This window comes from Monodon monoceros, unplaced genomic scaffold (assembly GCF_005190385.1).
Source record: "Monodon monoceros isolate NGI ecotype Baffin Bay Population unplaced genomic scaffold, NGI_Narwhal_1 Super_Scaffold_6, whole genome shotgun sequence".
Classification (NCBI taxonomy): domain Eukaryota; kingdom Metazoa; phylum Chordata; class Mammalia; order Artiodactyla; family Monodontidae; genus Monodon; species Monodon monoceros.
Window position 1 is genome coordinate 21,069,884 of NW_021703783.1, and position 27,060 is coordinate 21,096,943.

Sequence of the window (27,060 nt, forward strand, 5' to 3'; positions counted from 1 at the left end):
CACTACGATCTACTCTCAGCACTCCTTGTGCACATGATACTAATTTATCATTTCCGGCTGGACTTCTCCCCGTAACAAGAGTTACGTTCTTCTACGCCAAGAGGGCTATCATCACTAAAGGAGACTAAACACAATGAAGAGAAAGCTGTTTCCACTTCCTGCTGTATTTGCAACTCCCCTACACAGGGCGGCCAAATATTTGCTATGTTTTCATTGCTATTTAACTCACACATCCACTCCACTGCCAAATATTCTTCTTTTATTAGCACTGGCGTACCTTCTAAAAGAGTCAAACTTTTTATGACCACTCAGATTATACCCAAAGGCTAGAACTTTGATATCTGCTGTCTGTACGGATCTTTGACATAATAAATTACCAGCACACTCCCATTTCCCTTCCTGCTCACCTCCAGTTCATCTGAAATAGGCTTAAACACCTGTTGCTCGTGTCATACCATCCTTTTCACTGAGCTTCCCATTGTAGTACTATTATTTATCTTGTAACAACAAACAACATCGACAGCTAAGCTTTACGGCACGCTCACCAGCCGCTATTCTAACCGCTGTACCTATAGCATCTCATTAGATTCTCATATAATCCTATGAACAGATGAGATACAAAAGCACCTTGTGGTGATTGTTTGCTGGCATCTCCCATCTTGTCCTTCAAGCCATTCTTTCAACACCCATTCCAAAGTTATTGACCGGACTGTATCCCAAGCCTGTGACATACTTTCCCATACGCACTTTTGCCAGATTTAAACAAAACTTAATTCCCACAGTCCCACCCTTTAGCATACCTCTCCTATTATTTCCCATTTCACTTAACATGGGATAATTTCTCCTGTCCTTGCTTTTGCAAAACCTCATGTATTGTTCGTTTAATAAAATTAACCTCATAGTCAATATCCTTTATGTTCTATTATCATATTCGGTCTTACCCTGTACATTTAAAAACTTCTTTTCAGATTACTTGCCTGCTCCTTGTAGAAACCTCAGACAACACGGAAAGCAAAGAGAAGAGAGTAAAATAGAGATTCTACTTATTTATCTCAGTCAACATTTTGGCATACATCCCTCTCATTTTCCCCATATATTTATGTAATTGAAACAATACAGTATAAAAATGCTTTCAGTCACAAAAATTATGTACAAATAATTTTTTCATTGCCTTATTTGTCAATATATAATATAGCTCTACTAGCTCTTCTGTATATGAGCTTTTTGAAAAACATTTATATTGACCATCGTTTTTTGCCTACTCTCCTTGCCATCATTCTCTATTTCCAATGAATCTGTTCAACAAGATTGTAATTGTTGTAATTGGGAAGGTCTAGATAGTTAGGGCATGCATCAAGAGTATTGTTTCAGACTCAGAAATACTTATCATTTAAAGACAGACAAGCACTTGCCTTCATCTCCATCATCCCCAAATGGGTAGAAGAGAGCCACAGCTAAGTTGATGAACACAGCCAGGTTGAAGGAGATGCTCCCCCAGAGAGAAATGTGCCTTGAGAACCAGAACAGGGCAGGATTACCTAGCGGGAAAGAAGCACAGTGGAACAGAACAGAAAATGAATTTTGATTTCAACACAGGAGCCCTACTGAAATAACATTTTACTGAATGCATTTTTGTAAACTACTATAAAACTACGACTTATTTTAGAACACTTATAATCGATACCAAAAAGGAGTTTTCTATTTGATTCCTTCTTTCTCCTTTAGCCAGTTTACATCTAAGCCATTGTAGAAGGATGAGTAATTCTGCAATTGCTAAAGGTGTTCAGGAAAGATGATTCTATATGAATTCTCTTTAATTTATCCCTAGAACAGATTGGGGGGAAGAGAGTTTAGCAGCCGCCTGGGGCCCCTTTTAATGGAATGGTATACATTGCTGTGTAATTTAGTAATATTGATAAATTGGTCTCACTCCCGTGTCTCAAAGTAAAATAAAACTCCCCACCCCTTGCACAGATTTATCTCTGGTGAAAACTCCAAATCACAGTCACAGCTAGCTGGAACTCTGAAACTTAACAGCATGGCATAGAACTGTTTACTGGGAACTAGTGATTTATAACACTAAGTTTTAAACCTTTAGGCTTCCCGGGAACTTGTTGGGTTTGCAACAGCAGAAGTAAATGAAAGATACAACAAGAACTACCAATAAGTGAGAGAGGCTTTGCTGAATATTTTCAGAAACGGGATTCTGTATCTGTCGTCAGAAATGAATTAGCAGATGCATCTACTGAACACAACTGACATTTACATAAACCAAAACTCAGTTGTTTTCACCTCTCCTAAAGAACTGAACAGATACGTCATGCATGTAAGTTTGACACATGACTTATTCGAGTCTTGTCCATTCTCTAACTCTTAATAGCTTAACATCAGATTTAAAGTACTGGAGTCGACTGAGGGGGAAAGACATCTCAATTTTCAAATAGAGATTGTAAGCTTTTCAAATTATGTTCTGTGAATTCCAATCTCAAGTCTGTTCCTTACTTATAAACTACACTTCCCTTCAGCACTTCTTGTTTTTCTTCTCTTGGGACGGAGCATTCCAGCACTGGAGTAGGCTATGATTAGCCACGGGATTTAGTTGACTAATGGGTCATAAATTGTAAACATCTGCCTCTCCATCGTTCCTGAATTAGGAGTCCTCATTTTAAAAAGCAGAATATTGAGACAAAATCAGAAGATGTTGATGCATACATTTGTAATAACAAATCCGTCAAACGAATTAGATCTGTCTGTAACCTGATCATAGCTGCTCTTCCAAATTTTGAAAGTAAACTGTATGTTGGAAATTATTTTAAGATTTTTTAAAACGTATTTATTTATTTATTTGTCTGCACCGGGTCTCAGTTGCGGCATGGCAGGATCTTTCAGTTGGGGCATGTGGGCTCCTTTAGTTGCAGCATGAGGGCTCTTAGTTGCAGCACGCAGGATCTAGTTCCCTGACCAGGGATTGAACCTGGGCCCCCTGCATTGGGAGGGTGGAGTCTTAACCACTGGACCACCAGGGAAGTCCCAAGATTTGTTTTTTGATAAATGACAAAACATTTATCTAAAAAAGCACAGATCCTACAAGCACTGGCTCATTATTCAATTTACTTGTTGTCAAGAACAAAAAGTATGCTTATCAAATTGAGTTTTCATATGTATTCTGGATACCCAAAATTTTCTCTGAATTCCATAAGGTTCTACATGGTAAAATGCTAAGGGAGAGTAATTTCTATATTTTTTCAAATATTCTGCTAAGAAGTGTGACAACGCATGCTACAATCTTTATCCAAAGATGCTATGTCTCAAGCTCAACCAAGTTCATAAACCACAATCACTGAAGTTCCTAGGAAACTAAAATGATGAAGCACTGTTGAGTAGAGGTATTGAGAACATATGCCTGCCTATCTGGAAAACCTTCCCAAAAGTCAGAAAAGACTTAATCAAGAGTTTTTCCCTATCAATTTTTGTTAAAAACTCATGATATTTCTCATCTGGGAAAATAAACTTTATTTTAAACTTGAAAATTTTTCAATTTTTTGTAAACTTTTTATTTTATATTGGAGCATAGTTGATTAACAACGTTGTGTTAGTTTCAGGTGTTCAGCAAAGTGATTCAATTATCCATATACATGTATCTATTCTTTTCCAAATTCCTTCCCCATTTAGGTTGTTACATAATATTTCCAAATAGACTGGAGACCTGAGAAATAAGTAACGGTAACTGTATTATGGTAACTTTTAACTGTGACATTGTAACCGTGCCCTATTTGAATGCAAGTGTCACACAATTTTTACTTTGATTTGCTGAGGTACAGATATGTTGAAAGATAGAATGACTCTCAGAAGAAAATATTAAACAATCTACTCAATCATAAGATCAGAAACACAAGAGGACAAAAGTGCTGGTGCCGACATCTCTCCACCCCATTCACTGACTGTTAAGGCCAGTCAGGGCCTATTCACGCACTTCAAACTTGCAGCTGTTCCAAGGCTGAAACATACAGCTGCAATCTTGGATGTCATAATATTTATAAAACTATAGGATCAGCACTAAAAGATGATCTAATTAGTCAGAGCTTTCTGTTTTCCTTAAGCCACAGGTGTCTTGGCTTCAGTTGCAGACTGAGCTTACAATCTTAAGCCTATAAACGATTTCAGTAACATCAGATGGCAAGAAATTAAGAACCAATTGAAACGAATACTGTCAGTTATCCTGAAGTACCAAGGTATCTATCATTATGCTCAAAATGAACCATTTCAGTTTACTGTACTTACTCCTGATTTTCTTCTGCCACTTCATCTCATTGTAGAGATCTTCCGTTTGCTGGAAAAAGTCATTCACTTTACTTCCTTGTTCATCCCTTTCCGTGGTATTGAACACACGGCACTTGGATTCTCGCGTGAGGTATTCACATATATTGGGGACAGGAAACACTATTTGTTCCATTGTCCTATCGTGCCGAACAATCTGAAAACATTAATTTGCATTTCTTTAAGGCTTTGGATGGTCTTAAACTATTTTCTGTTTTTAGCATGACTTTATTAATGATACTTTAGGGCTTCAGTTATGAAAAAAATGTACCAACTTGAAGTATCTGAAATAGTCCTTTACATTTTTCTCTTTAAATGAGAGAAATTAACTGGACTAACGTATTATAAGTATTATATTTTGTTATAAATAACAAAAGAAAATCTTTATTCTTTCTGGATTAGCATTAAACTCTTGCCACACATTTTTACGTTCATGAAGTACATCAGAGAACTAAGAGGGTCTTAACTGGCAAGTGACTGGTTATGTAATCTTAAGCACAGCACTTGGTATATTTTTAACCTGCTGTTAGCCTGTTCTTCCTAAAAAGGGCTGCTGGGGAACAAATGACATATACAACATGATGTGCCTGAGTTCTACAGAGAAAAATGCGTCATGTCATTAAAATGTGGCAAGACATATTTTTGTAGGTATAACTTCCATTCAAGCATATACCCAGATGTGAATAGTCATTATTTTGTACTTCTCTTATTTGGTATTTGTAAGAATTTAACTTTAAACAACAACAACAACAACAGCAAAACCCAGGGTAAATGTTTTCATACAGCTTTCCCATGTCACAAGGGTTTGTGTAGACTAAGTCTCAAGCTTCATATTTATGTACTCTACCTAGCCCTCAAGAATGAATCACAGGATTGGTTTAAGGCAAAAGAGTCATTCTATTTCCCTTTGACTGGTATGGTGAGGAGCAAATAGCCTAGCTCTGGGAAATGAGGCATAAGGAGAAATATCCTGGGGTTGCAAGGTGCTCCCAGGAAAGATTTTGCTTCCTGAAAAGGCAGAAAGCCACATGAGACAGATAAAATAACAACAAAAAATCAAATACACAACACAAAAGCTCTTTTTTGCTGTACCGTCTTTCTTCCTGCCTAGAACAAAAGGTGGTGATGATACTTAAAACTTTGGCAGCCATTTTGCAACCATGAAGTGACATATCACCAGCATAAAAAGGAAGACTTAGCAGAAGAGATGGAAAAGGTCTGAGTGTTTGAAGACATCACTGAGTCATTTAATCAATTATAGAACTACTCGTACCTCCAGACTTCCCATTATGCGGGATAATCAAACATTTTTATTGTTTAAAAAATTGTCAGTCTGGTATTCTTTTACTTGTAACTGAAGCTACCTTAAATGATATGTTATATACACAGACCACATACTAGAATACTATCATAAAACAAAGAAGAAATTTGTAGTGGTAAATAAAATTCTTGAACATAGGCTAAAAAAATCAATTGTACAAAAGAAGAATTGGACCTCTTTGGTATGGTAAGCAACCATGTGTGGGGAAAAAAAGGTTTACTTGATCCAACAGTGTCAAACATTTTTAAAAAAACTCAGGGTGCATTTAAGAAATAATGTTCTGATTACTATAAGCCAAGCTTTTCAGCCCCTTTAGGACACGTTATGTTTGATCTTGGTTGTTACATTTTACAAGGGGCATTGACAGACTGGAGGGATTACTGAAAGAGATGGGAATGCGTTAACTGTAAAAAGCCAAAAATGTATACTTTTTAAAATATACTTATTCAACAAATGCTTATTCAGTCCTTAGGCGAGGAGTCCTGGGAAATTCAAAGTGAAAAAACAACATGAATCCCTATCTATAAAAGCTTGTATTGCTTACTAATCACAATGGTTCTTCAAATGTTAGAGGTAAGCCTGTCGTGTTGACAGGGTAGCAAATATTCGGAACAGTAGGCAAACATAAAAGTGGGCTAGACTGCATGTTTTATCAAAAAATAACTTCCTAATTATTGGAGTTATTCCAAATTGGATGTTTCCTCCGGAAGTGGTAAGATCACTATCACAGGAAGAATTTAAAGCAGAAACAGGATCCTTATAAAGCAATTCCTCCTTGGATAGGTGAACAGACTAGGTAACCCACAAGGTCCTTCCTACTTCCCAGGGTCTTTGAGTCTATAACATATAGAGAAACTATTATTTTCAACAATACTCATTATTATGGTTAGGCTCCAAGAACAGTGTTCAGTTTTGGAAATAAAAGGATGATCAAGGCTAGCTTCTGCCTCAAATAGGGAACAAGTTACCCAGAAGAAGCTAACAGTATTCCAACATGACACATTAACAGAATGATCAAACTGCCGTGGGAGCATACTGGGATGAAATTAATGAATGCCTGAAGGAAGGAGGGCATGAGGATTGGTCAAAGGGAAGAATTTAGATCATCAACTCAGACTACTCCTTTGAACCCTTAACTTCTATATCCAACTTAACGCATTCCTCAAAGTCACCTCAAATTCCATTTATCCAAGAATCAACAAATGATCTTCCTGTACATTTTAACTGCCAAAGCTAGGATCTCCATGCATAACACCAATTTCTGTCCATTTATTCAAACCAGAAGCCCCAGGGGCATCCTTTTCCCCAGTATTTCCCTCACCTTACATGTGCAATCCAACATCAATCATCAAGCCGTTTACATGTGTATGTGTGTGTGTGTTATAATATATGTGTGTCTACTTTCTCCAATCAAGTCGTCTTCAGTATAACCATTTCTCCCTTTTCTATCTTCCTATTTCGTCTACCTGCATTCTTTGCCTCATTCCCTTTTCCAATCCCTTTTCCAAACAGCAACTTCAGTAATCTTTTGAAGAGAGTCATTCCCCTTCCTATGTTCTTTCACCTTCCCTTCATTTAATTCTACCTGAAATCCCATGCCCAAATTTTAGTAGAGAGAAACCTCTACTTATTCTTTTAATATATACTTTATGACAACCTTCTCTGTGAAATCCATCCTGAAATTCCCCAGGCACAGTTAATTACGATTTTCTCTAAATTTCATTGGCCTTTGTTTATACAATTACTACACAGAATGACCTTCTCTATGTGTATGTAATTGGTAAAGAGTAAAGGCTCAGTAAACATTTACCAAATATATGTATTTACAGCTAAATCTCTCCTCACTGCTGGGAACCAATAGAAGTCCAACTTCAATAACCACCTCTGTCTCTCACACACAAGTATTAACCCAACCTCTACCTCTGGCCCACCTGCTATTCTACCTGCCCATTCTGTCTACCATTCCTGATAGCCTCTTCTAATCACTGGCTTTGTACTCTGGCCTCTGGGACCTTCTGCAGAACCTTGGTGGTTTGATGATTTATTCGTATCAATTCCTCCGGCTTGCTGACTTCGCCAGCTTCCCAGTTCCTAAGCACCTGATGCAGGGAGCAATGTTTTTGCTGCTGGTCCAGCTCACGCACTGCACTAAGTCAAGTCTACCACCAAAGCTATTGATGCTTATGAACATGAGCGAGGGATTCATTTCGAGACACAAAGTAATGATTCTCATTATTGCAGAGGTTTGGCAACAGTAAACAAGGAGGTACAGTGATTATGTACCCTGAGAGTTAATAGCAGTGACGCCATCATGCTCTCTGCTGAAAACTAAAACTATCTCTGCCAAAATGAATGCATGTGTGAATGTAAATTATGAGTGACAGGCGTCAACTACCCTGCTCACTTCTGCCTGATTAGCTCTGCCAACCAGTGTCAAAATGATACCATAGCTAGTAAACGACAGCCAGATGGGTCTCACAACGCAAAATGATTAAGGCCATGTTGACCCACACCTCCTGAACTGCCACCAGCCCTTCAATAAGGTCTCATTTACGGGGGTGGGACTGAATCGCTGCAAAGTGAAATGGACACTGTTAAACCATTTCAAGCTCATGCTATCAATATGAAAACTTTACTAGTGCCTTCCGTTTTTCCCACCCTTCTGAACACTTTCTTACACAGAGATCTCTACTTTAATAAGCTTTCCATAGTTTTTAAAAAGAAACCATTTCTTGAATGATAATATCTACTGTAATAATCCCGTCTCTAAAATATCACTGCTCTGCAATGATTTCTTCCAGGACCAAAACAAAAAAACAACCTTATTAATTATAAAAGAGAATTTGCATATATTTCTGGTCAAAAAATAAAGACAACTTTGAAAGAGGTGCACATGAATTTCTCACAAGTGACTGCTCACATCTCTTCTTTTGGTATATATACTTTTACAGTTTACATCACTCAACTCGACTTCGTTGTTCTAGGAAACAATCATGAAAATGGTCTGAAAGAGAAAGTAAACATATCTTTTCACAGTGGGTCCCATTCAAGAAACAATATAGATGGTTACCTCGATCTGTGCAGTGTGGTTGGCATAATACTTTAAGGCTTCATCTCCGTCATCTGGATCGGATCCTGGTTTGAGCATCTGCTGTAGGAGTTTGTTGTGGCGTGCCAACTAGAGGGGAAAAGAGGGAAGCAATGCGTTAGGACTGTTTTTTCCCCTGTCCTGGGGACAAACTTTGAAAATACTTTGTCCACTTTATACAAAGCTTCACAGTTCTGGGGCTAATGGCAATTAATTCCATTTCAGGAAAGCATGTCTACTTGAAAGGCATAAATAACAACGTCACTATAGCAATCTTATATTTTTATTTGGCGATATAGGTTCTTAGCATGAGAAGACTGTGTCTTGCCCAGGGCAGGTATTCACTTACTAATTGTTGACTAAATACACATCTTCAATAATGTATAATTGTGCCAGGAAGAAGAAAAGCCCACAGTGATATATAATGGATACTCGTAATAAATAACTTGATGAACACTGTGATAGTTCAGTGGGTAGTGGTACCAATATAAATGGAAGCTTCTTATAGACACATAAATAGGTATCTATGTTTCCTACAGCATCTAATCAAAGCTCTACAGTTAGCAGTTTGTACTAAAATCCTATGCTTCTACATGTTCATATGTCAATATTGGTGCTTTATGAGTACAGATCTCAGTTTTATTTTAACTGAAACCGAACATTTAAAACACAAAACTTTCACCATAAATTATCTTAACCTGCTGTTGATAGAAGTAATCTTTCTCACTTGAATGTCTATAGCATTTGTTGGTCAGTTCTCTCACTTTGTAGATAACTAATACCTATTGCCTTCAGATATCTCTTTTATGGTTGTCTCGAACAATCTCGAAAACCTCATAATGTCTTTAACCTTTCAGATTTTCTATTAAGCCTCAAGTTCCCTGAGGGCTTCTAGTAACAAAGAATCTGCCATATAATTCTTTTATTGCTAGTATCATTCCTATCTCTTACTCTGTGCCAGGTACTATCCTAAACATTTAAGTACATGAACGCATTTGATCCTAGTAAGAAATCCTGGGGTAAGCACTCTTATCCTCATTTTACAGATAGAAAACCTGAGGCACAGAGCATTTAAGGAAATTGTCTGTGAGAATGCAGCTTTCCAGCTAATAACAGAACCAGTACTGAACCCAAGCTGTATGGTTGCAGAGTCAATACTCTTATCAACGTTAAAGAGCAATAAATAAGTCTTTGTATTACTCGTGAAATGTTACTGTTAATTGTAAGTATACAGAATGGAGATAAATTTTAAACAATAATCCAGAACCTATAAAACTAAAAGTAAATAAACAGCATCCCTGTTAGTGATGATTTGATAAGTTATTCATTCCATTGATGTCGCTCAGTTTTGAAACTATTATTTTAGAATTGGCTTTCAGGGATATTTACAAATCACTCAAGAAAGCCATTTCTTGTTTTATATTTACATTTTATTTTTGACTGAAATGTGAATTATACAGATTTTATTACAAACCACAGTCATAAAACTTGTTGTGACTTGTAGGTGTTTCTAAAAATCTAAATGAGTTTCAAAGGATGAAACTATGGTAATCATTTAGGCACATTAGCATATGTTTTAAGAAATGGCCAGTTCTTGAAAGCATGGACTGGCATGATTTGTGTACGGATTGGATCTGGGGCATGAGAGAAAGAGAGGAGTTCAGGGTGACTCCAAAATTATTCAGCAACTGAAAGTTTAGAAATGCCACTTACTAAGGAAAAATGCAGGAGGAGCATATTCAGGGGGTGAGTATCTGGACTCTGGTTTTAGACACATAAAGCTTTAGACGTCATCTAAAGGGAGATGGCGAGCAGGCTGTTGATGTTTGTCAGGATTTCTGGGCAGAGGCTGGAACTGGAGCTAAATGTCAGGGGTCATCGGTATATGATTGATATTTGAAACCATGAACTTTAGTGAGATCACCTAAAGTAAGCTTAGACAGAGAAAGGAGATCTAAGGAACTCTGACAGAGGCTAGAAAGATGAGAGGCATTAGCAAGGCAGACTGAGAAAGTTGCGCCAGTGAAGTAGGAGCAAAACCAGTGAAATCAGGTGTCCTGGCAGCCAAATGAAGAAAGAACTTTAAAAAATGGAGGCAGCGATCGTCTGCATCAAATCAGATGAGGACTGAGAAGTGGTCACTTGTTTACCAACTTGGAGGCCATGGTAACCTTGACAACAGCAGGTCAGGCAATGGTGGGCACCAACGCCTAGCTGTAGTGAGTTTAAATAAGAATGGGAGGAGCAGAAGTATAAACGATGAGTGTAGGCAGATCTTGAAGAGCGTTGCTCTAAGGGGGGAAGCAAGATATAGGGTGGTAGCTAGAGAAAGGGACAGGGTAAAAGGGAGGATTTTTTTTAAGATGGCAATTATAGCGTCATGTTTGTTTGAGAGAGATGGAACATTTGCTAAAGCAATGTCTTGACTAGGTGAGAATGGAATGATCTAGTATAGAAGTGGAAGAACTTGCCTCAGATAGAAACAAGTTCAGCCACAGTGACAGCAGAGAATACGGGTGGGCAGTTGTGGTGGATACACAGAGTAGTTCTTTTCTGGTTACTTTTATTTTCTCAGTGGAGTAAAAAGCTGACAAGGAGGATGAGAGAGGTTTGGGAATTTGAGGAAGAGAAGGTATGGAACAGTTGGCTAGGGAAAGTGAATGGACTTGGAAAATGGGATTGTCGGGAAACCCCAAGGGTCCCCCTTCTGCTATGGTCAAAGTGAGGGCAATAGCATCTTTGTGTTTTTCTCCCTTGATGTTCATTTGTCAGGGTCCAGATATCGAGTAAGCAGAGTTGTAATTAATGAGATTGTGGTTTTGCTGGGTGAGGTCAACAACGTACAATGGGACCATGGAATCCAAGCTGAATAAGGAAGGAAAGGAAGTCAGGAGGGACAATGAAAAGGTGACAGGATCAACGAATTGTAGCTTCTAACGTGGTTTTAAAATGTGTTGGGAGTTAGGTGGGAGAAGGAAGTCCTAGTTAGGGAGGGCTAGTCAGAGTGAGATACTCGGAATGGAGCTTACTGACAGAGTGCAAGGAGCAGTGATCACCAAGGTACCAGGTTTCAGGAGTGTCTATCATCTCATTGCTTCTCACACCTCCACACCACCCTGGTCCCAGTCACCATCTCCTCTTGCCTGGAATTCTGCAGTAGCCTTGTACCTGGTCTCCTGGCTCTACCCTTGTCTTCCGGAGTCACCTTAACCCAGGAGCTGGTGTCAGGTTTTTGATCAGGTGATGCCTCTTTTCTGCCCCAAACCCTCGGGTGGCTGTCACCTCATTTAGAGCCAGAGCCCCGTCCTCACCGTGGCCAAGAAGGACGACAGAATCTGGCCCCGCTCCCTTTCTGGATCCTCTCCTGCTACCCTCCCCACAGTCCCAGCCCCACTGGGCTCCTGCCTGTTCCTTCAACCCGAGAATCACGTTCCCATCTCAGGGATTTCGCAGTTGCGGTTCCCTTGGCCTGGATTCTCTTCCTCTGGATCCCCGCATGGCTTGCTCCCTAACCCTACTTCAGGACTCCTTCCAAATATTGTCTTAGCAATAACCATGCTTTCAGAGACCAACTCCCTCACCTTCCCCAAAACATCTAACTCCATTTCCTGCTTTATTTTTCTCCATGGCACACACTACAACATACCATATTTTATCATTGATCTATTAGTTATCTCCCCCCTGAAGAAAGTAAGCGTATGTTCTTAGAGGACATGGGTTTTCATCTGGTTTGTTCACTGCTGTTCACTGTTCCAAGGCTTACAACAGTGTCTGGCACACATTAGATGCTCAATACATACTTGTTTAATCGACTGAATGTAAGTCTTTAAATCTTAAATTATGGAGAGCTTCCCAAGGTGAGACATTAATTCGAATAATTTCTTTTAAATTTATTTATTAAAACATTTTATTTCTTTTTTCTTCCCTTTTTTCTTTTTCAACTGGTGTATAGTTAATTTACAATGTTGTGTTAGTTTCAAGTGTACAAAAAAGAGACTGTTAATACGTGTGTGTATATATTACATATGTATATATATATATTCTTTTTCAGATTCTTTTCCATCGTAAGTTATTACAAGATATTGAGTAGAGTTCCCTGTGCTATGCGGTAGGTCCCTGTAGTTTATCTGTTTTATATATAGTAGTTGTATCTGTTAATCCCAATCTCCTCATTTATCTCCACTCGCCCCCCTCCCCACCCTCTTTGGTAACCATAAGTTTGTTTTCTATGTCTGTGAGTCTATCTTTGTTTTGTAAATAAATTCATTTGTAAAAAAAAAAAAAAAGCTTTTACCTCTTTATAGTCACTTTATAGTGTCAAAATTGCTATAATTATTTTAAGAAACCACTAATACTATTTTATGTGATATAATTCATAGTACAAATCTATACAAGTAATTTTCATTTCATCCTGCTCAACAGAAACATGATAGGGCCTCTCTCTTTCCTTCAGTCTTAATGAAATGATCCTACATTTGTCTTGGTTGATTGCAGATAAGGGGCACTCTAAAAGGCACTTTAAAAAATGCCTAGGCCTCCCTTCGCATGTTCAAACATTTAAAATAATATTTTCATTCATGATTATATAAGTAATCTATACAAATCTTGGAAAATTTGAAATATATAATTTTTTAAAATAAAAAAAAATAGAAGGAATTGTACCATTTTTTTCTACCTGGATGTCTTTTATATTCTTTGTAACTGATGGCCTTTCTTGACTAAAGTCACCTAGTTTCTTTTTCCTTGTTCTGTGTTCAGAGAGTGCCCTGTTCATATCTAGATAGTATAATTTCTCATACTGTATCTTAGTAACTATTATTACTCTCCAACAGGCTGTGACATGCTTGAGGAAAAGTGCCTGGTCTTACTCACCTCTACATTCTCAGAGTCAAAAACAGAACTTGGTACATCAAATTGATAAAAATAAATATTTGTCGAATCAGTAAAGAAATGGGTTAATTAATGACATTCATTATGCACTTAAGTGAGCAAGGACCCATAAATCTCAGTATATTATCTCTCTGTTTTCTCCTCGATAAAAGAGAAAAAAGGCCAAAGAAACCTGATTAGATATCAGATGATGATAAAATTCCCAGTGTTTACAGAAATAAAATTCTTTAATATTTTTTCTTGTCTCATAGTTATTCATGTACTTATATCCCTTCTGCTAGATTGTAAACTATTTGGAGAGGAAGGGACTGGATACTCAAAAACTGCTGAATTGAATTGAACCCTTTATGAAGCAAGGATAGCATTCCTATTATACAGACAAAATACAAAAGAAGTAGAGTATCTCACTGATTCTGAAATGTGTGAAAATGACTGGTATCAGTATAGAGCTCTCTTGGTCCAAATTTAGAGTTTACTAAAAAGCACAGTACAAATTCTCAGAGACCATTTAACATATGCCCAACTGTTTTCTAAAGAAAGATTTAGTCCACTATTTATGCAATTCTATAAAAAATACCATGTAGAATGGCCACACTGCCAACCAGAGATATCAGTTTTTCCTTAGAGATGGGGTCTTCACTCTGGCCACATTTTGTCCGCTATACCTGCCATGTACCTTTTTATATGACATAAAAAAAGAAAAACAACCCCAGCACCCAAAGATGCAATGGCATCATTTAGTATTACATGCTTTGGAAACTAAAGGTGAAAACACTCGATAAGTTTCTGGACAAGTATAGCACATCTGTCGAGAGCCATCATAGTAAGAAATCTAATTTAAATCCTAATGAAAAACTGGAAAACAGCTAATTAAAATAATCAAGGATAGCCATATTACAATAGCCAACTGTACTTGACAGAGACCCTTACCACAGTACTCGAAATCTGCTGATGTCACAACACAACACAGTCTGGAAAACCAACCAGCAATCAGTATTAGTAATAACGAGAATCTGAACATGGGCAACAGTACTGAATGCCAAAAGGGATAATGTCATAGGTGGGGAATCTCTGGGTTCTAGAAAAACTGGTAATCCACAGTAATCTTTTTAAGGCAAAATAGCAATTGTCTTATATATGATGTGGGTTTGCATTTGTCATCCCTGCTTAGGAAGGGATGCCAAAATGATTTTACCAATAAACAACTCTCATTAGCTCATTATTACAAACAGAAAAACTAGCCCCGAGATAATCTGTTGTCTATCATAACAGAAAAAATTTAAAACAAAATGCAATGTAATCATGGGCAGATATATGCATATATATAAGTGAGGAAGGGATCGAAAGCTGTGGTGGATAGTCAGCCTTATAAAAGAATCAAGACATCCCTACGAAGCAAAGGACTACCAAGAAGGGCTAGCGATTCTTTCACTATATGTTGAAAAGAAAAGTGAAAATCATGTACCTCATTATTAATTATGGCATACTTGTAATTTAGTTAAATACATACACAACACGGAATAGAAATTAACATATGTATATGTATATACACATACTTATGTATATACACAAACCTTATACATAAACACGTATAACCTACAGCAGGGTCTTTGACTAACATTGTTCCATTTTTAAAATCCAAGACTGGGAAATAAAGATGACAGACTTGGGCTTTTCATTTTTAGCAGCATCCCTTATTAAACCATTTCACATTTGTCTTCTTATCATTAGGATTTTAGTGTTCATTTCAGTTTGGGTCCAAGTAAGGTTGGAGTAAAAAAACCAAGCAATTGCACTTGAACATTATTCAACGATAATTATTCTTTGGAACCTCTCATCTGTGAATTTTTCATGTAAGCTCCACTTTTATTAATTGGTAAAACTGACATGGCTGCCAGCTTTCCAAAGATCACAAAGTGAGCCACAGCCTGAAGTCAGAATAATTGCCTTTATCTGCTTACGTTTGGTACACTGCTTTTACACCAAACACTCTTCTTGTTTGAAGCAGAGAGAAATCAGCAAAAGAGGATATAAACAAAGGTTTTCACCTATTCTAACAGGCTTAAAATACACAAGTCTTGTATTTTCAAGACATCTATTTTTCTCTGATTTTGTGATTCTGTTATGTGCAAAGCATAGAACTATTGTGGGATTATAGAGATAAGTAGACACTTTCTTCTTTCAAGCAACGTACTTTCTAGTTGGAGGAATTAAAACAACTACAGAAATGTAATTAAAAGAGGGAAAACAAGGGCAGAAATACAAGGAATCACATTTGGTTGGTGGTACTAGGAAAGGCGTCATGTAAGAAATTCATCCGATAAAGGTTTTAAAGAATAGAGAAAATGATAAAGGGGAAGGAGGATGGCATGAGGAAGCCATTCTAATGTAGAGCAGGATCTGCATGAACCAAGTCATAGAGGATGGATAGCAGGAGATGGGACTAGAATTTGGAGTCACACTAAATGCCCATGTGAGGAGTCTGAATAGAGAATACTTCTGTGGGTTGAATTGTGTCCACCAAAAAGATATGTTCAATTTCTAACCCCCGGACCTGTGAAACTGACCTTATTTGGAAATAAGGTCTTTGCAGGTATAATGAAATCAAGATGAGGTCATACTGGATATTGGTGGGTCCTAATCCAATGACTAGTGCCCTTATAAGAAGAAGGAAATTTGGATACACACACACACACACACACACACACACACACACACGGAGAATGCCAACTGATGACAGGAGGGATGGGAGTGATACAAGCCAAGGAATACCAAGGATTGCCAGCAACCACCAGAAACTAAGATGAAGCAGGGAAGGATCCTACCCTAGAGCATTCAGAGAGAGCTTGGCCCTGCCAACACTTTTTTTTTTCTTTTCTGCCAACACTTTGATTTAGAACTTCTAGCCCCCAAAACTGTGAGAGAATAAAAACCTGCTGTTTTAAGCTATCAAGTTTGTGGTAATTTGTTACAGCAGCCCAAGGAAGCTGTCTTAGTCTGTTCAGGCTGTGCTAACAAAAATATCATAGACTGGGTGGCTTATAAACAGAAACTTATTTCTCACATTTCTGGATGCTAGGAAGTCCAAGATCAAAGCACCAGCAGATTCAATGTTTAAGCAGAGCTCACTTCCTCACAGTCAGATGTCTTCTCATTATAACCTCATTGGTGGAAAAGGCAAGGGATCTCTCTCAGGCCTCTTTCATAAGGGCACTAATCCATTCAGAAGAGCTCCTCCATCATGATCTAATCACCTCCCAAAGGTCCCACCTCCTAATACCTCCTAATACCATCACATTAGGCATTAGGATTCAACATATGAATTTTGGGGAGACATAAACATTCAATCTATAGCAAAAGCTAATACAAACCATAAAGAAATTTTTCTATTAACTGTGGCAAGATAAACTGAGATCCTTACCTATTCTTTTTGCTTCTATTGGAAAAGGAATTGGGGTATTAGAGAGAATTCATTTGGGAAAGGTGCCATCTGTCCAGAGCTACTCTCAGGACTGTGAGGTCCTTTATAAAGAAAATAGATCAAAGAAGAAATAACTCTTCTTCTAGCATGTGGTTGCCAGAATTATTATTCTTTTAGGAGTAGGGTCAAAGCCATGTTCAGAAGAAGAAAAGGTTTACTAACATGAGGCAGTTCAACCCTGTGGTCTCGACAAGAAGACAGTCACCGTGGCAGGCGGTGTTTGCACTAAGATACTTTAGAAGAGAATCAGCTTCAGGCCCCCCAGTAGACAGGAGCACCCCCTTCCCACTTCAGGCAGCAGAATGCAGGCTGCAGGAAACCCCCATTAATATTCAGCTCATGTCTGAGGTTAAGTAGTGAAGGGCTCCTTTCCCAAGGAGGAAATGGTGCCCTTTCCCAAAGAAGGGAGGTGATAATATTAGAGAGTTGGAGGAGGGGTCAGATGAGGATGAGAGGAAGTGAGAAGAGTATTATAGATGGGCTATGGGAAGCAGAGGAAAGTACTGATTCACCGCCAACCAGTGTAATGGAATGGATTAGCTGGGAAAAGTAACGGATCTCAGTCTTTCTAAAAAAGTCAGTTAAAAAATCCCTTTTTCTCTTTCTCAGGCTTCCCTGTTCCTTAGTCAAACACAGCTATCCATATTATCTTGAGCAGAATTTGGACTGTAACCAGAATGAGAGAGAAAAAAGGCAATATTCATTTTTCTGGATTTCCAAATAGGCTCTTGAGAATCCCAACAGAAAGCCCCAAAGAAAGCGTGACCAATCGGGAAGCTGGCAAAGGACAGAAGAGAGAACAGAGGGGGTGTTCATTCTGAGAAATACGGTTTGGCACCCTGGGAAAGAGATGGGGCAAACTCCTGAGCACCTTGCCAGGCAGCTGTGGAGAATTCATAAACCACCAGCCCAAAGGACCCCAGACCCGAAGGAAAGCATGAGATCTCAAGACTGTTTTCTCTCATCCCTGCCACATACACACAACCACAGGGAAGTAAGGAACTGGTCCCTTCCCTCCCCCTGCAGGACTGAAGGAGGGACCCTGGAAAGCCAGCATTACCCTACATTAGAGCATCGTTATCCAAGGAGTTTAAAAAACATAGCTTTTACTTAACTAATATCTAAAATAAATTCTTTATGGTTCTTAGGGATCAGTTTATTATTTCCATTTTACAACAGTGGCCAAACTAAGATAAAGATACATGCAAAATGACAAGGAATTTGTGAAAATTTTTAAAACTCCAAATTTCCAGATGATCTAGACTCCTATTCATGAGGGTCTGTCCGAAATTATAGTAAAATCAATAAAAGACCTTTAATGGTTATAATAAATATGATAGCTCAACCCTGAAGCAGGGCAAAGAAGGAGAGGGGGCAAAAAAGGCAAGAAACAATGCATTTTTAAATGACTGAAAGTAGTAAGTTTTCTAGGTACTAAGGTTGTGACAGAAAGCATTACAAATTGTTGTGATGAAGAATCTAGCTTTCCTACTGATGGCTAATATTCATGGTAATACAAAGGTTCTCAGAATGTGGTCCAGGGCCAGCGACATCAGCATCACCTGAGCACTCATGAGAAATGTAGCTTCTTAGGTCCCACCTCACCTTCAGGACCAGAAACTCTGGGGGTGAGGCCCAGCAACCTGGTTTAACCAACCCTCTAGGAGATTCCAATCCTCCTAACAGAATCCTGGTCCTTAATATGTTTTATCACCATGACCAACTTATATTCTTGACAGGAAATCCCCTTTTTTGTAATCTAAAATTAAACATAAAAGAAACAACTTTTTTAAAAGAAGTTTTTTCCTTTAAAAACCTATAAGAAAAATGTAGACATTTATTAAATACTCTTAATAACCGTAGTTTACTGAATCCATTTTTCAAAAAAAATTGAAATTGGGATCAGACATATCAAAAGTATTCCATTTAATTAAAAGAAAACTGGTCACTTATCTCATGGCCCAATTTCTGAGCTCACTTTGCTCTTTTAAAAAGATTTCTGTACTCACTATTTACAATAGCCAGGACATGGAAGCAACCTAAATGTCTACTGACAAAGGAATGGATAAAGAAGATGTGGCACAGATATACGATGGAATATTACTCAGCCATTAAGAAAGAAATAATGCCATTTGCAGCAACAAGGATGGACCTAAAGATTGTGATACTGAGTGAAGTAAGTCAGACAGAGAAGGACTAATATCGTATATTATCACTTACATGTGGAATCTAAAAAAAATGTACAAATGAACTTATTTACAGAACAGAAATAGAGTTACAGATGTAGAAAACAATCTTATGGTTACCGGGGAGGAATGAGTGGGGAGGGATAAATTGGGAGATTGGGATTGACATACACGCACTACTGTGTATAAAGTAGATAACTAATAAGGGCCTACTGTACAGCACAGGGAACTCTACTCAATACTCTGTAATGACCTATATGGGAAAAGAATCTAAAAAAGAGTGAATATATGTACACATAGAACTGATTCACTTTGCCGTACAGCAGAAAGTAACACACACTGTAGATCAACTATACTCTAATAAAAATTTAAAAAAATAAATAAAAAGACTTCTATACTAAAATCCCATTCAAATAAAAAAAAGTTTATTAGAAGGTTTACATAATTATACTATATAATAAATATATTAGTTTATAAGTGTATTTTCATGAATAGATGAACAAAATTACCTTCTAAAATAAGCTTTTCCCTACAATTATTTGTCATATTTATTCTTTAGTTTCATTTCTTCAACTAAAACAGGTCACACTTTCTCCTACCTTAATACTTAGAAGCTATATATGTTAGTATTTTATTAAGAATTTATCATTTTAAGGGAAAATACCTGCCATTTTACATTGTTTCATGCAAACTTTAGCAAAGTATAAATCTGAACTGCTTCTGATGTCAATGTAAGAATGTACATCAGTATTTTCTGAATGACTAAAAACTACATGAAAATAAACTGTATGTTAAGTAGGTCATCTTCTCTGAAATCTGTATTTTACAAAAATATTCTATATTAATCATTTTGGCAGTCCTAGTCAAAATAAATAAAATATTTCATGGTGAAGAGCAAGGAAAAAAAACCGAATTGTACATGTTTAGTGAGCTTACCCGAAATGCAGATAAACATTAATATGACAAAGAAGGCAGCAGCTGGTGTCTAGGAAACCCCAAAATGATGTACATTCGGGTTTTTGCTTTTGTTTTGTAGAACTGATGACAGACATTTCTTCAGACTCTATTTCCTTTTGATGTAAATAAAGACACGTCCTTTTTTTTTTTTTTTTTTTTTGCGGCACGCGGGCCTCTCCCGTTGCAGAGCACAGCCTCCGGACGCTTAGGCTCAGCGGCCATGGCTCACGGGCCCAGCCGCTCCGCGGCATGTGGGATCTTCCATGACCGGGGAATGAACCCATGTCCCCTGTATCGGCAGGCGGACTCTCAACCACTGCGCCACCAGGGAAGCCCAAGACGCGTCTTTGAAATTTGTGGGTCTTACTATTCCCATAGAGGAAGTAATGCATTTCTTCAGACCCAGAGATAAGAGGATAATAATACTTTAGTATTATTATCTAGAAATAATAATAGAAATAAAGCATCTAGAAATAAATTTGCTGGATATTTACAATCATGTCCCCTCCTTAGTGATTTTTCAAATGTGGCTTGGGAAACACTAGCAGAACAGAAGGATCCTTCTCCATGACAATTAAAATAATGAAATGTGAGTGTGAATTATTATTTATTTGATGTTAGTGTATCTCCCTCACCTAGAATATAAGTCCTAGGAGGACAGGAATTTTGCTTTGTTCACAGTTGTGTCCTGTGTAACTAGAACACTGTTCAGCATGGAACAGCTCCTTAATACATATTTATTGGATGGATGGAGAGCTGGATGGATGGGTGGATGGCAGACATAGAGAGTTTTTGTTCAATTTTTAATGGTAAATGTGTTTACTTTTCCAAAAGAGATTGATTTTTAGAAAATATTGAATTACAATTTGTGTATATGAAAGATGTTCTAATTCCTTTCTGGAATAAAGCAGTCATTTACTTACAACATAAAGAAATTAGGAATTATAGCATTGCTTATCTCTTCAAAAGTATTCTGATTCTTTCATTGTTTCTAGTGATCTTTTTTTCCCCCCCAAGGAAAGCACCAAGAGGTGAAGAAAGCCATCGTTTTGAGGGTTTGCATATTAAAGTAGGTCTTATGGTTGGCTGGGAAAACTTAGAGAATTCTTGCTCTCACAGTAATTGTTGGAGTAAGTGGGATTATTATTCACACTAAGGGACTATCTCTGGTTCTGTCCCTGACCTTTCATGGGAACACGTACACATCCCTTGACCTTTTTATGTCTGATTTACCTGGCTGTGAAATAACAAAAATACATACAATACCATATCAAAGAGAATTACTGGAGGGTCTGTGCTTCTAATGCCCCTGACATTCCTCAACCAACCAGACTTAGTGAAGAGCACAGTATTACTATTCTACTCTCCTTTATGATAAACCTCTTCTAAGAATGAGCCAGTTGCTTTTCTCTTGCTCTTAGTCTTGACAAAGGCATTTGAAAGTGGCCTAATTAAAGGCTTGGAATCCTAATGATGATTTTCACAACAGTTCTCACCCTGCCAGTGTGCTCAGGAATCCAATCTGAAGTGCACAGACGAGCCAGATGTAAAATCAGGGGTGGAGTGTGGGGAGACGAGAGGAAGCACTGCGAGATCATTTTCAGGAACTTCAAGCTCAGTTGCTTGAAAGCGTTTCAACCTCCGGTTTCTGCAGCTTTCTACTTCTGAGTTACATCAGACTGAGAAATACCATGCTAGTGCCATCTCTATGTTTAACTATCTAACCAACAGCTGCTTAAAAAAAAGGTCAGCTTTTGTTAGATAGAGCGCTCCTCAAAAGTGAGAGAATTATTGCTCAAGTGAACTTCTGCCTTTCAAAGGCAAACCTAATGAAGGAGGAAATGAGGGGGCAAGGTGAATTTCAGCTCTAAGTCAGGATTCAGATCAGTTGAATCAAACTGAAAAGAGACAAAGAATTGCAAACAGATGTCTTCTGTTACTTGTTCATTCTGTGACACCCAACACCTTTTCAATGTTATCTAGTCACTGAGAAGTTAAATTACCCAGGTTGTAAATGAGAAGACAAAGAGAAGGCATGCAAAGAAAAGAGAGAAAAGGAGGAAAGAAAGTTTAGAGACAAACTCATTTAGGGAGATTTGCTCTCCTTTCTTAAAAAATACACAGCTAACTGGTAGACATCTAAAGAAACACGCATTGAACACAAACATATAGATACTATGGACAAAGCTACTGCCTGCATTTTAAGCTTCTTTGGTACTACGTGACGAGGTCATGAATTATCCATAAATATTGTTAGATCCATAGAGCACATTATACGCAATTTTAACATAACGTAAAGACCCACTTATCCCAATCCAAAACAACAACAACAAAATTCTCTTCATCAGGTAAGCGATCATGAGCTAAGTACTATGGTTGGTGTACGCCTTGTGTGTTCATTCTAAAATACTTCAGGAAACTGCAGTGTGTGCCCAGTAATTCTCTAAGCATAGGGATTACAATAGTGAACAAAACAGACAAAAGTCCTGCCCTTATGGAGTGGACTTTCTGGTCATGAGGGAGACATACACAAACAAATCTATGGTCTACCCAAAGGGGAAAGTGCTAAGGAGAAAATAAAGCAGAGGATGGAGGAATGAGCACTAGGGGGGATGGAGGCTGCCATTTCAAATGAAACGGTCAGAACACTAACAGAAATTTAAAAGGCAGAAGAAACAGTAAATTCAACGACATAAAGCAGGATTATGTTTGCTGGCTTCAAAGCACAGCCATGAGACCAGTGTGGCTTAAGTTGGGGAGGAAGAGGGTGGCTGGAGATATACGTAGAGGGGGCACAGGGGTCAGGTCATACTGAGAAGCTTATGAAGCCCGTGCCAAGATTTGACTTTTGTTTAGAAACTAGAAGTATCAGAAAGTTGTAAGCAGAGAGGTGGCATAATCTGCGTTGCATTTTTAAGGGTTCAGTGCAGCTGCTGTTAGAGAAGACATTGAAGGATGCAAGGGTGAATGGAGCGGGGAGGACAGTTAGACGCTTATTAGAATAAGCCAGGTGAGAGATGATGGTGATTTGGACTAGGTGGTAGTGAAGGATGTCGACAGATTCTGGAATATAAAGTACAAGAGGAAGGATGCTGGTAGAAACGGCTGGAGAGTGGGATTGCACAGTGCTTAGCATCAGGGGCTCAGAACAGACCCTGTCCAATAACAGTACTTTATTCATATTTATCTCAGAGAGTTATGGTGATGATTACGTGAGAGCCAGCACTTAGTACTTGATAACTATGAGCCAACTTCTTTTTTTTTTTTTTTAAGTAATCAGGCACGTGATCATCAAAGGTCTCCCAAGCCCTGTTCCTGAGTGCGTGCCCTGTTCTACTGAAAGCAATTGAAAAGTCTGGTCAGGAGACAGACACGAGCAGTTGGCATTTTAAAACAATCCCTTTGGCATCCCTGTGGAAAGTGGATTAAAAAGGGACTTGACTGGAGGCAAAGAGAAAGGAAGCTGCTGCAGTAGCTATTCAGGCAGAAGGAGGAAACGGGCAGGAAGAGGAAGAAGACCGGGCAGGTCTGAGGGTTGCCCAGAGGGCAGAACTGGTGGGCCTTGCGGTCCGCGTGGGGTGGAGCAAGGGTCAAGATGAATGCCGGCTTACTAGCTGGGTAACTGCTTAGAGGACCGTGCCACTCACGGAGAAAAGGACCTCAGCGGAGCTCCGGGGAGAGGCTGGTGATGATTTTCAGACTGTTTTCCCTGCGCCACAGTAAACGCAGACGGCAACACACAAGAAAGGAGAAGGTCAGGGCCCTCAGGAGAAGCCAGAAGGGTCTGGCTGCCTGTCACCACCTGCAGCCTCGGCACTGATCTTTTCTTGATATGTGTGTTTAATTGATTACTTTGGAAAACGTCTCCCTTCATTTGTGTCAGTGTTGAACGTGTGGGAGCGATCAACTTCAAAAACGGGTTAAATACGCACTTCTAGAATCAGGGATGCAGTCCATAAAATAGGGGGTGATGGAGGATGTCAAGAAAAACTTGCCCAAAGAAAGTGTTTCCTGTTAATACTGTATGGACAAATGTCTGTTTATTCCTTTTGGAGCTCATTTGTGGGCCCTCTTGCAGCATCCACTTAGGATCTGAACACGGCAGCTGTCTGAATTCGAGCCCTCCCCAACCCTAATGAGCTTCAGGAAGGCTGATGTGCTTCTCCTTCCTGCTTCTGTCTCAGGAATCTGAGCGCGAAGGCCTTGCTGCACCTCCTGAGCCTGCTGACATTTAATTAGCACCATTGCTGTGATCCCATAGCGTGCGTTACCAGATGGGAACCGTGGAGCATCACGTGGGGTGGGTACCGGCTGAAACAAATCCCTTGTCTGGCAGCTAAAGATCTGCTTGTGCAATCAGGAACCTATATTTCCTATTAGCCCTTTACTGGTAGAGCTTTTGGGTAATGTGCTAAGAGCAGAGACAAACATACATGAGGAGGCTGCGGAAATCTTGGATGGACATTTTAAACAAAACACACACACGCAGACACCCACGTCTTCTGAAGAGCAACTGCAGTGTATTAAGGGTATAAATGAAGTTGCTCAGTGACAGCGAGACAATTTGAGTTGTAATGCCACCAGTGTTTATCTCATCCTCCCTCCCCTCTAAGACTTAGAACTGATATTTCACTTTCATGCTGCTGAGGATACACTGACTAAGCTGTTTTGATTCACTGCTTCTCTGACTCTTAACACGCACCTGGAGTGAATCTCCTTTTTAGGTATTAATCCCACAGCCTCCTCTGCTCTCCGCTGTCTGTTTAGGGCCCCCACTCCTCAGTATGGATTGCTCTTAGTGAGACTGTTGGTAACCTGCTAAGTGCCAAGTCCTGGGGTTGGGTTTAGGGCTGCACCTTGTGTATGGAGTTCCTTGGAGTTCCTTGGAGTCCCTGGTCCCCGGCTCCTTTGTGAGTCTCTCTCATCTTGCTTTCATGTCCCATTCGCTCAGATCTCTCATTCTCAACCTATACGTTTCTCTTTCTCCTCCTTTCCTTTAAAGTGTTCCATTCTCGATCTTTTTTCCTCCTCGCATTCCAATTGCTTTTCCTGAGAAATTTCATTTACACCCAGCACTTCCAATAGCATCACCATACTAATGTCTCTGTCCATCCATGTTCCAAGCCCAGCTCTCGTTCCTGAGAATCAAGTGCCTATAATCAACACCAGGTTAAACACCTCTGACCCAATATCCCATAAATTCCTCAAACACCAGAGGTCTAGAACCAAGCTTCTTCTCCCCCCATTCCACCTCCCAGCCTTCTCTATCTCCAGTCTTGTGAAATGCATCATCATCTAACCAGCCACTGACTCTACCCCTGGCAGTTATCCAAGACTCTCCCACATTCCGGTTCTCCTCATGCCATTCCCAGAAATGAAGTGGAGTTTGCGTTTATATGATGGTGATGGCTTCTCATTTCTCCAGGGATAAAGGGCAAACCCCTTAGGAGGCTCTACATGCCCCGACCTGACCCTGCCAACCTCTGCAGCCTCAACTCTGGCCCTCTCCCACTTTGTGCCCCAGCCACTCTGGCCTTCTCTTTTGGTTTGGTCCTTAGGAATTTTACATATAAATCAGTGAGAGTCTCAGGATTCTCACACTGCTGTAGGGGGTCAAAGAATACATGCCCAGGGAGGACAGAGTTATGGTTTTTGCTTGTTTTGATGCGAGTTTTTTAAAAAGAGTCTTCCTGTTGATAAAGAGCTCAGATTAATTCCTTTAATTTCACATAAAAGAAAATTAGGTGATAATCAGGTTAGTTTGATAGCAGGAAGGTAGAAAGTTCAAAAGAGGCTGGATCTGCGTCAGGTGACCAGCCCCGGGGACAGTTAGGGAAGGAAGCTGATGAGGGCAAACCTCTGGAGCTGCTTCTTTGAAACTGTGGCCTGCGGACAACTTGAATAAAAATACCCAGGATGTACGGTAAGAAGCAATTTGGGGTTCCACCCCAGACCTATTCAATCAAAGTATCTGGGGACGGGGTGCAGGAGTTTGATGCCCACTACAATGTCAGAACCACTGCTTTGACCTCCACTTTAATACACAGCGTTTCCCTAGTTACGTACCAGATGGAAGCAGAATGTTACCTTATCCCCAGCGAAGTTTCTTTATTCTGACCTCTAACCTCCACCCCTAGATCTGTGTCATTTCAAGTACTTGTGCCTTCATGTTCCCCTCTTCTGCTTCTGTTCTACTCGATTCATTCACACTCCTGTTTCATACCTGATTCATTCATACTCTCAATCTGACGATTCAACCTACACTGCCTGGTCAGAGCCCACTGTCATTTAGGATCAGGCTTCCACTGTTCGCAGAAGACTGAAAGCACAGAATCATAGCAATGGAAAGAAAGAACCTCCAGTGAGTTCGTTTTCACCCAGGCAGACACTCTCAGTGTACGTCTCTCGGTTGTGTGTGTACGCATGTGTGTTACACTCATATACAAAGTGAATTGAATGTTATAAATATAAACACGAAAGATACTTGCAAATAAATGACTTACCAATTCTGACTCATAAAGGTTTTTCAAATGTGAGAAACTTCTGATTGTGACGATTCTAAAAATCATCTAAAGCAAGGGTTAGCAAATGATGGCGTGTGGGTCAAATCTGGCCTACCACCTGTTTTCTTAGATGAAGTTTCATTTTAACATGGCCATGCTCATTTCTTTATGTATTGTCTATGGCTGGTTTGGCACTAGAATGGCAAGTTAAGTGTTTGCAGCAGAGACTGTATAACTGAAAAAGCCTAAAATATTTACTACGCGGCCCTTTGCAAAAAGTTACCTATAAAAGTGAAAAGTAAAACACACTTGAAAAT

The 27,060-nt window shown here is 39.1% G+C and overlaps 1 protein-coding gene across 1 annotated transcript in view; it reads right to left on the reverse strand.

Annotated features, from left to right (window-relative positions):
* The window catches only part of ITPR2 (inositol 1,4,5-trisphosphate receptor type 2), a 525,336-nt gene that overhangs the window by 103,486 nt on the left and 394,790 nt on the right, over window positions 1-27,060 (reverse strand). The window contains exons 46-48 of the mRNA XM_029205992.1: window positions 8,709-8,816; window positions 4,282-4,474; window positions 1,413-1,538 (exon numbers count right to left, since the gene is read on the reverse strand). Coding sequence (XP_029061825.1) covers window positions 1,413-1,538; window positions 4,282-4,474; window positions 8,709-8,816 — 427 coding nt within the window. The remainder of the gene's footprint in view (window positions 1-1,412; window positions 1,539-4,281; window positions 4,475-8,708; window positions 8,817-27,060) is intronic.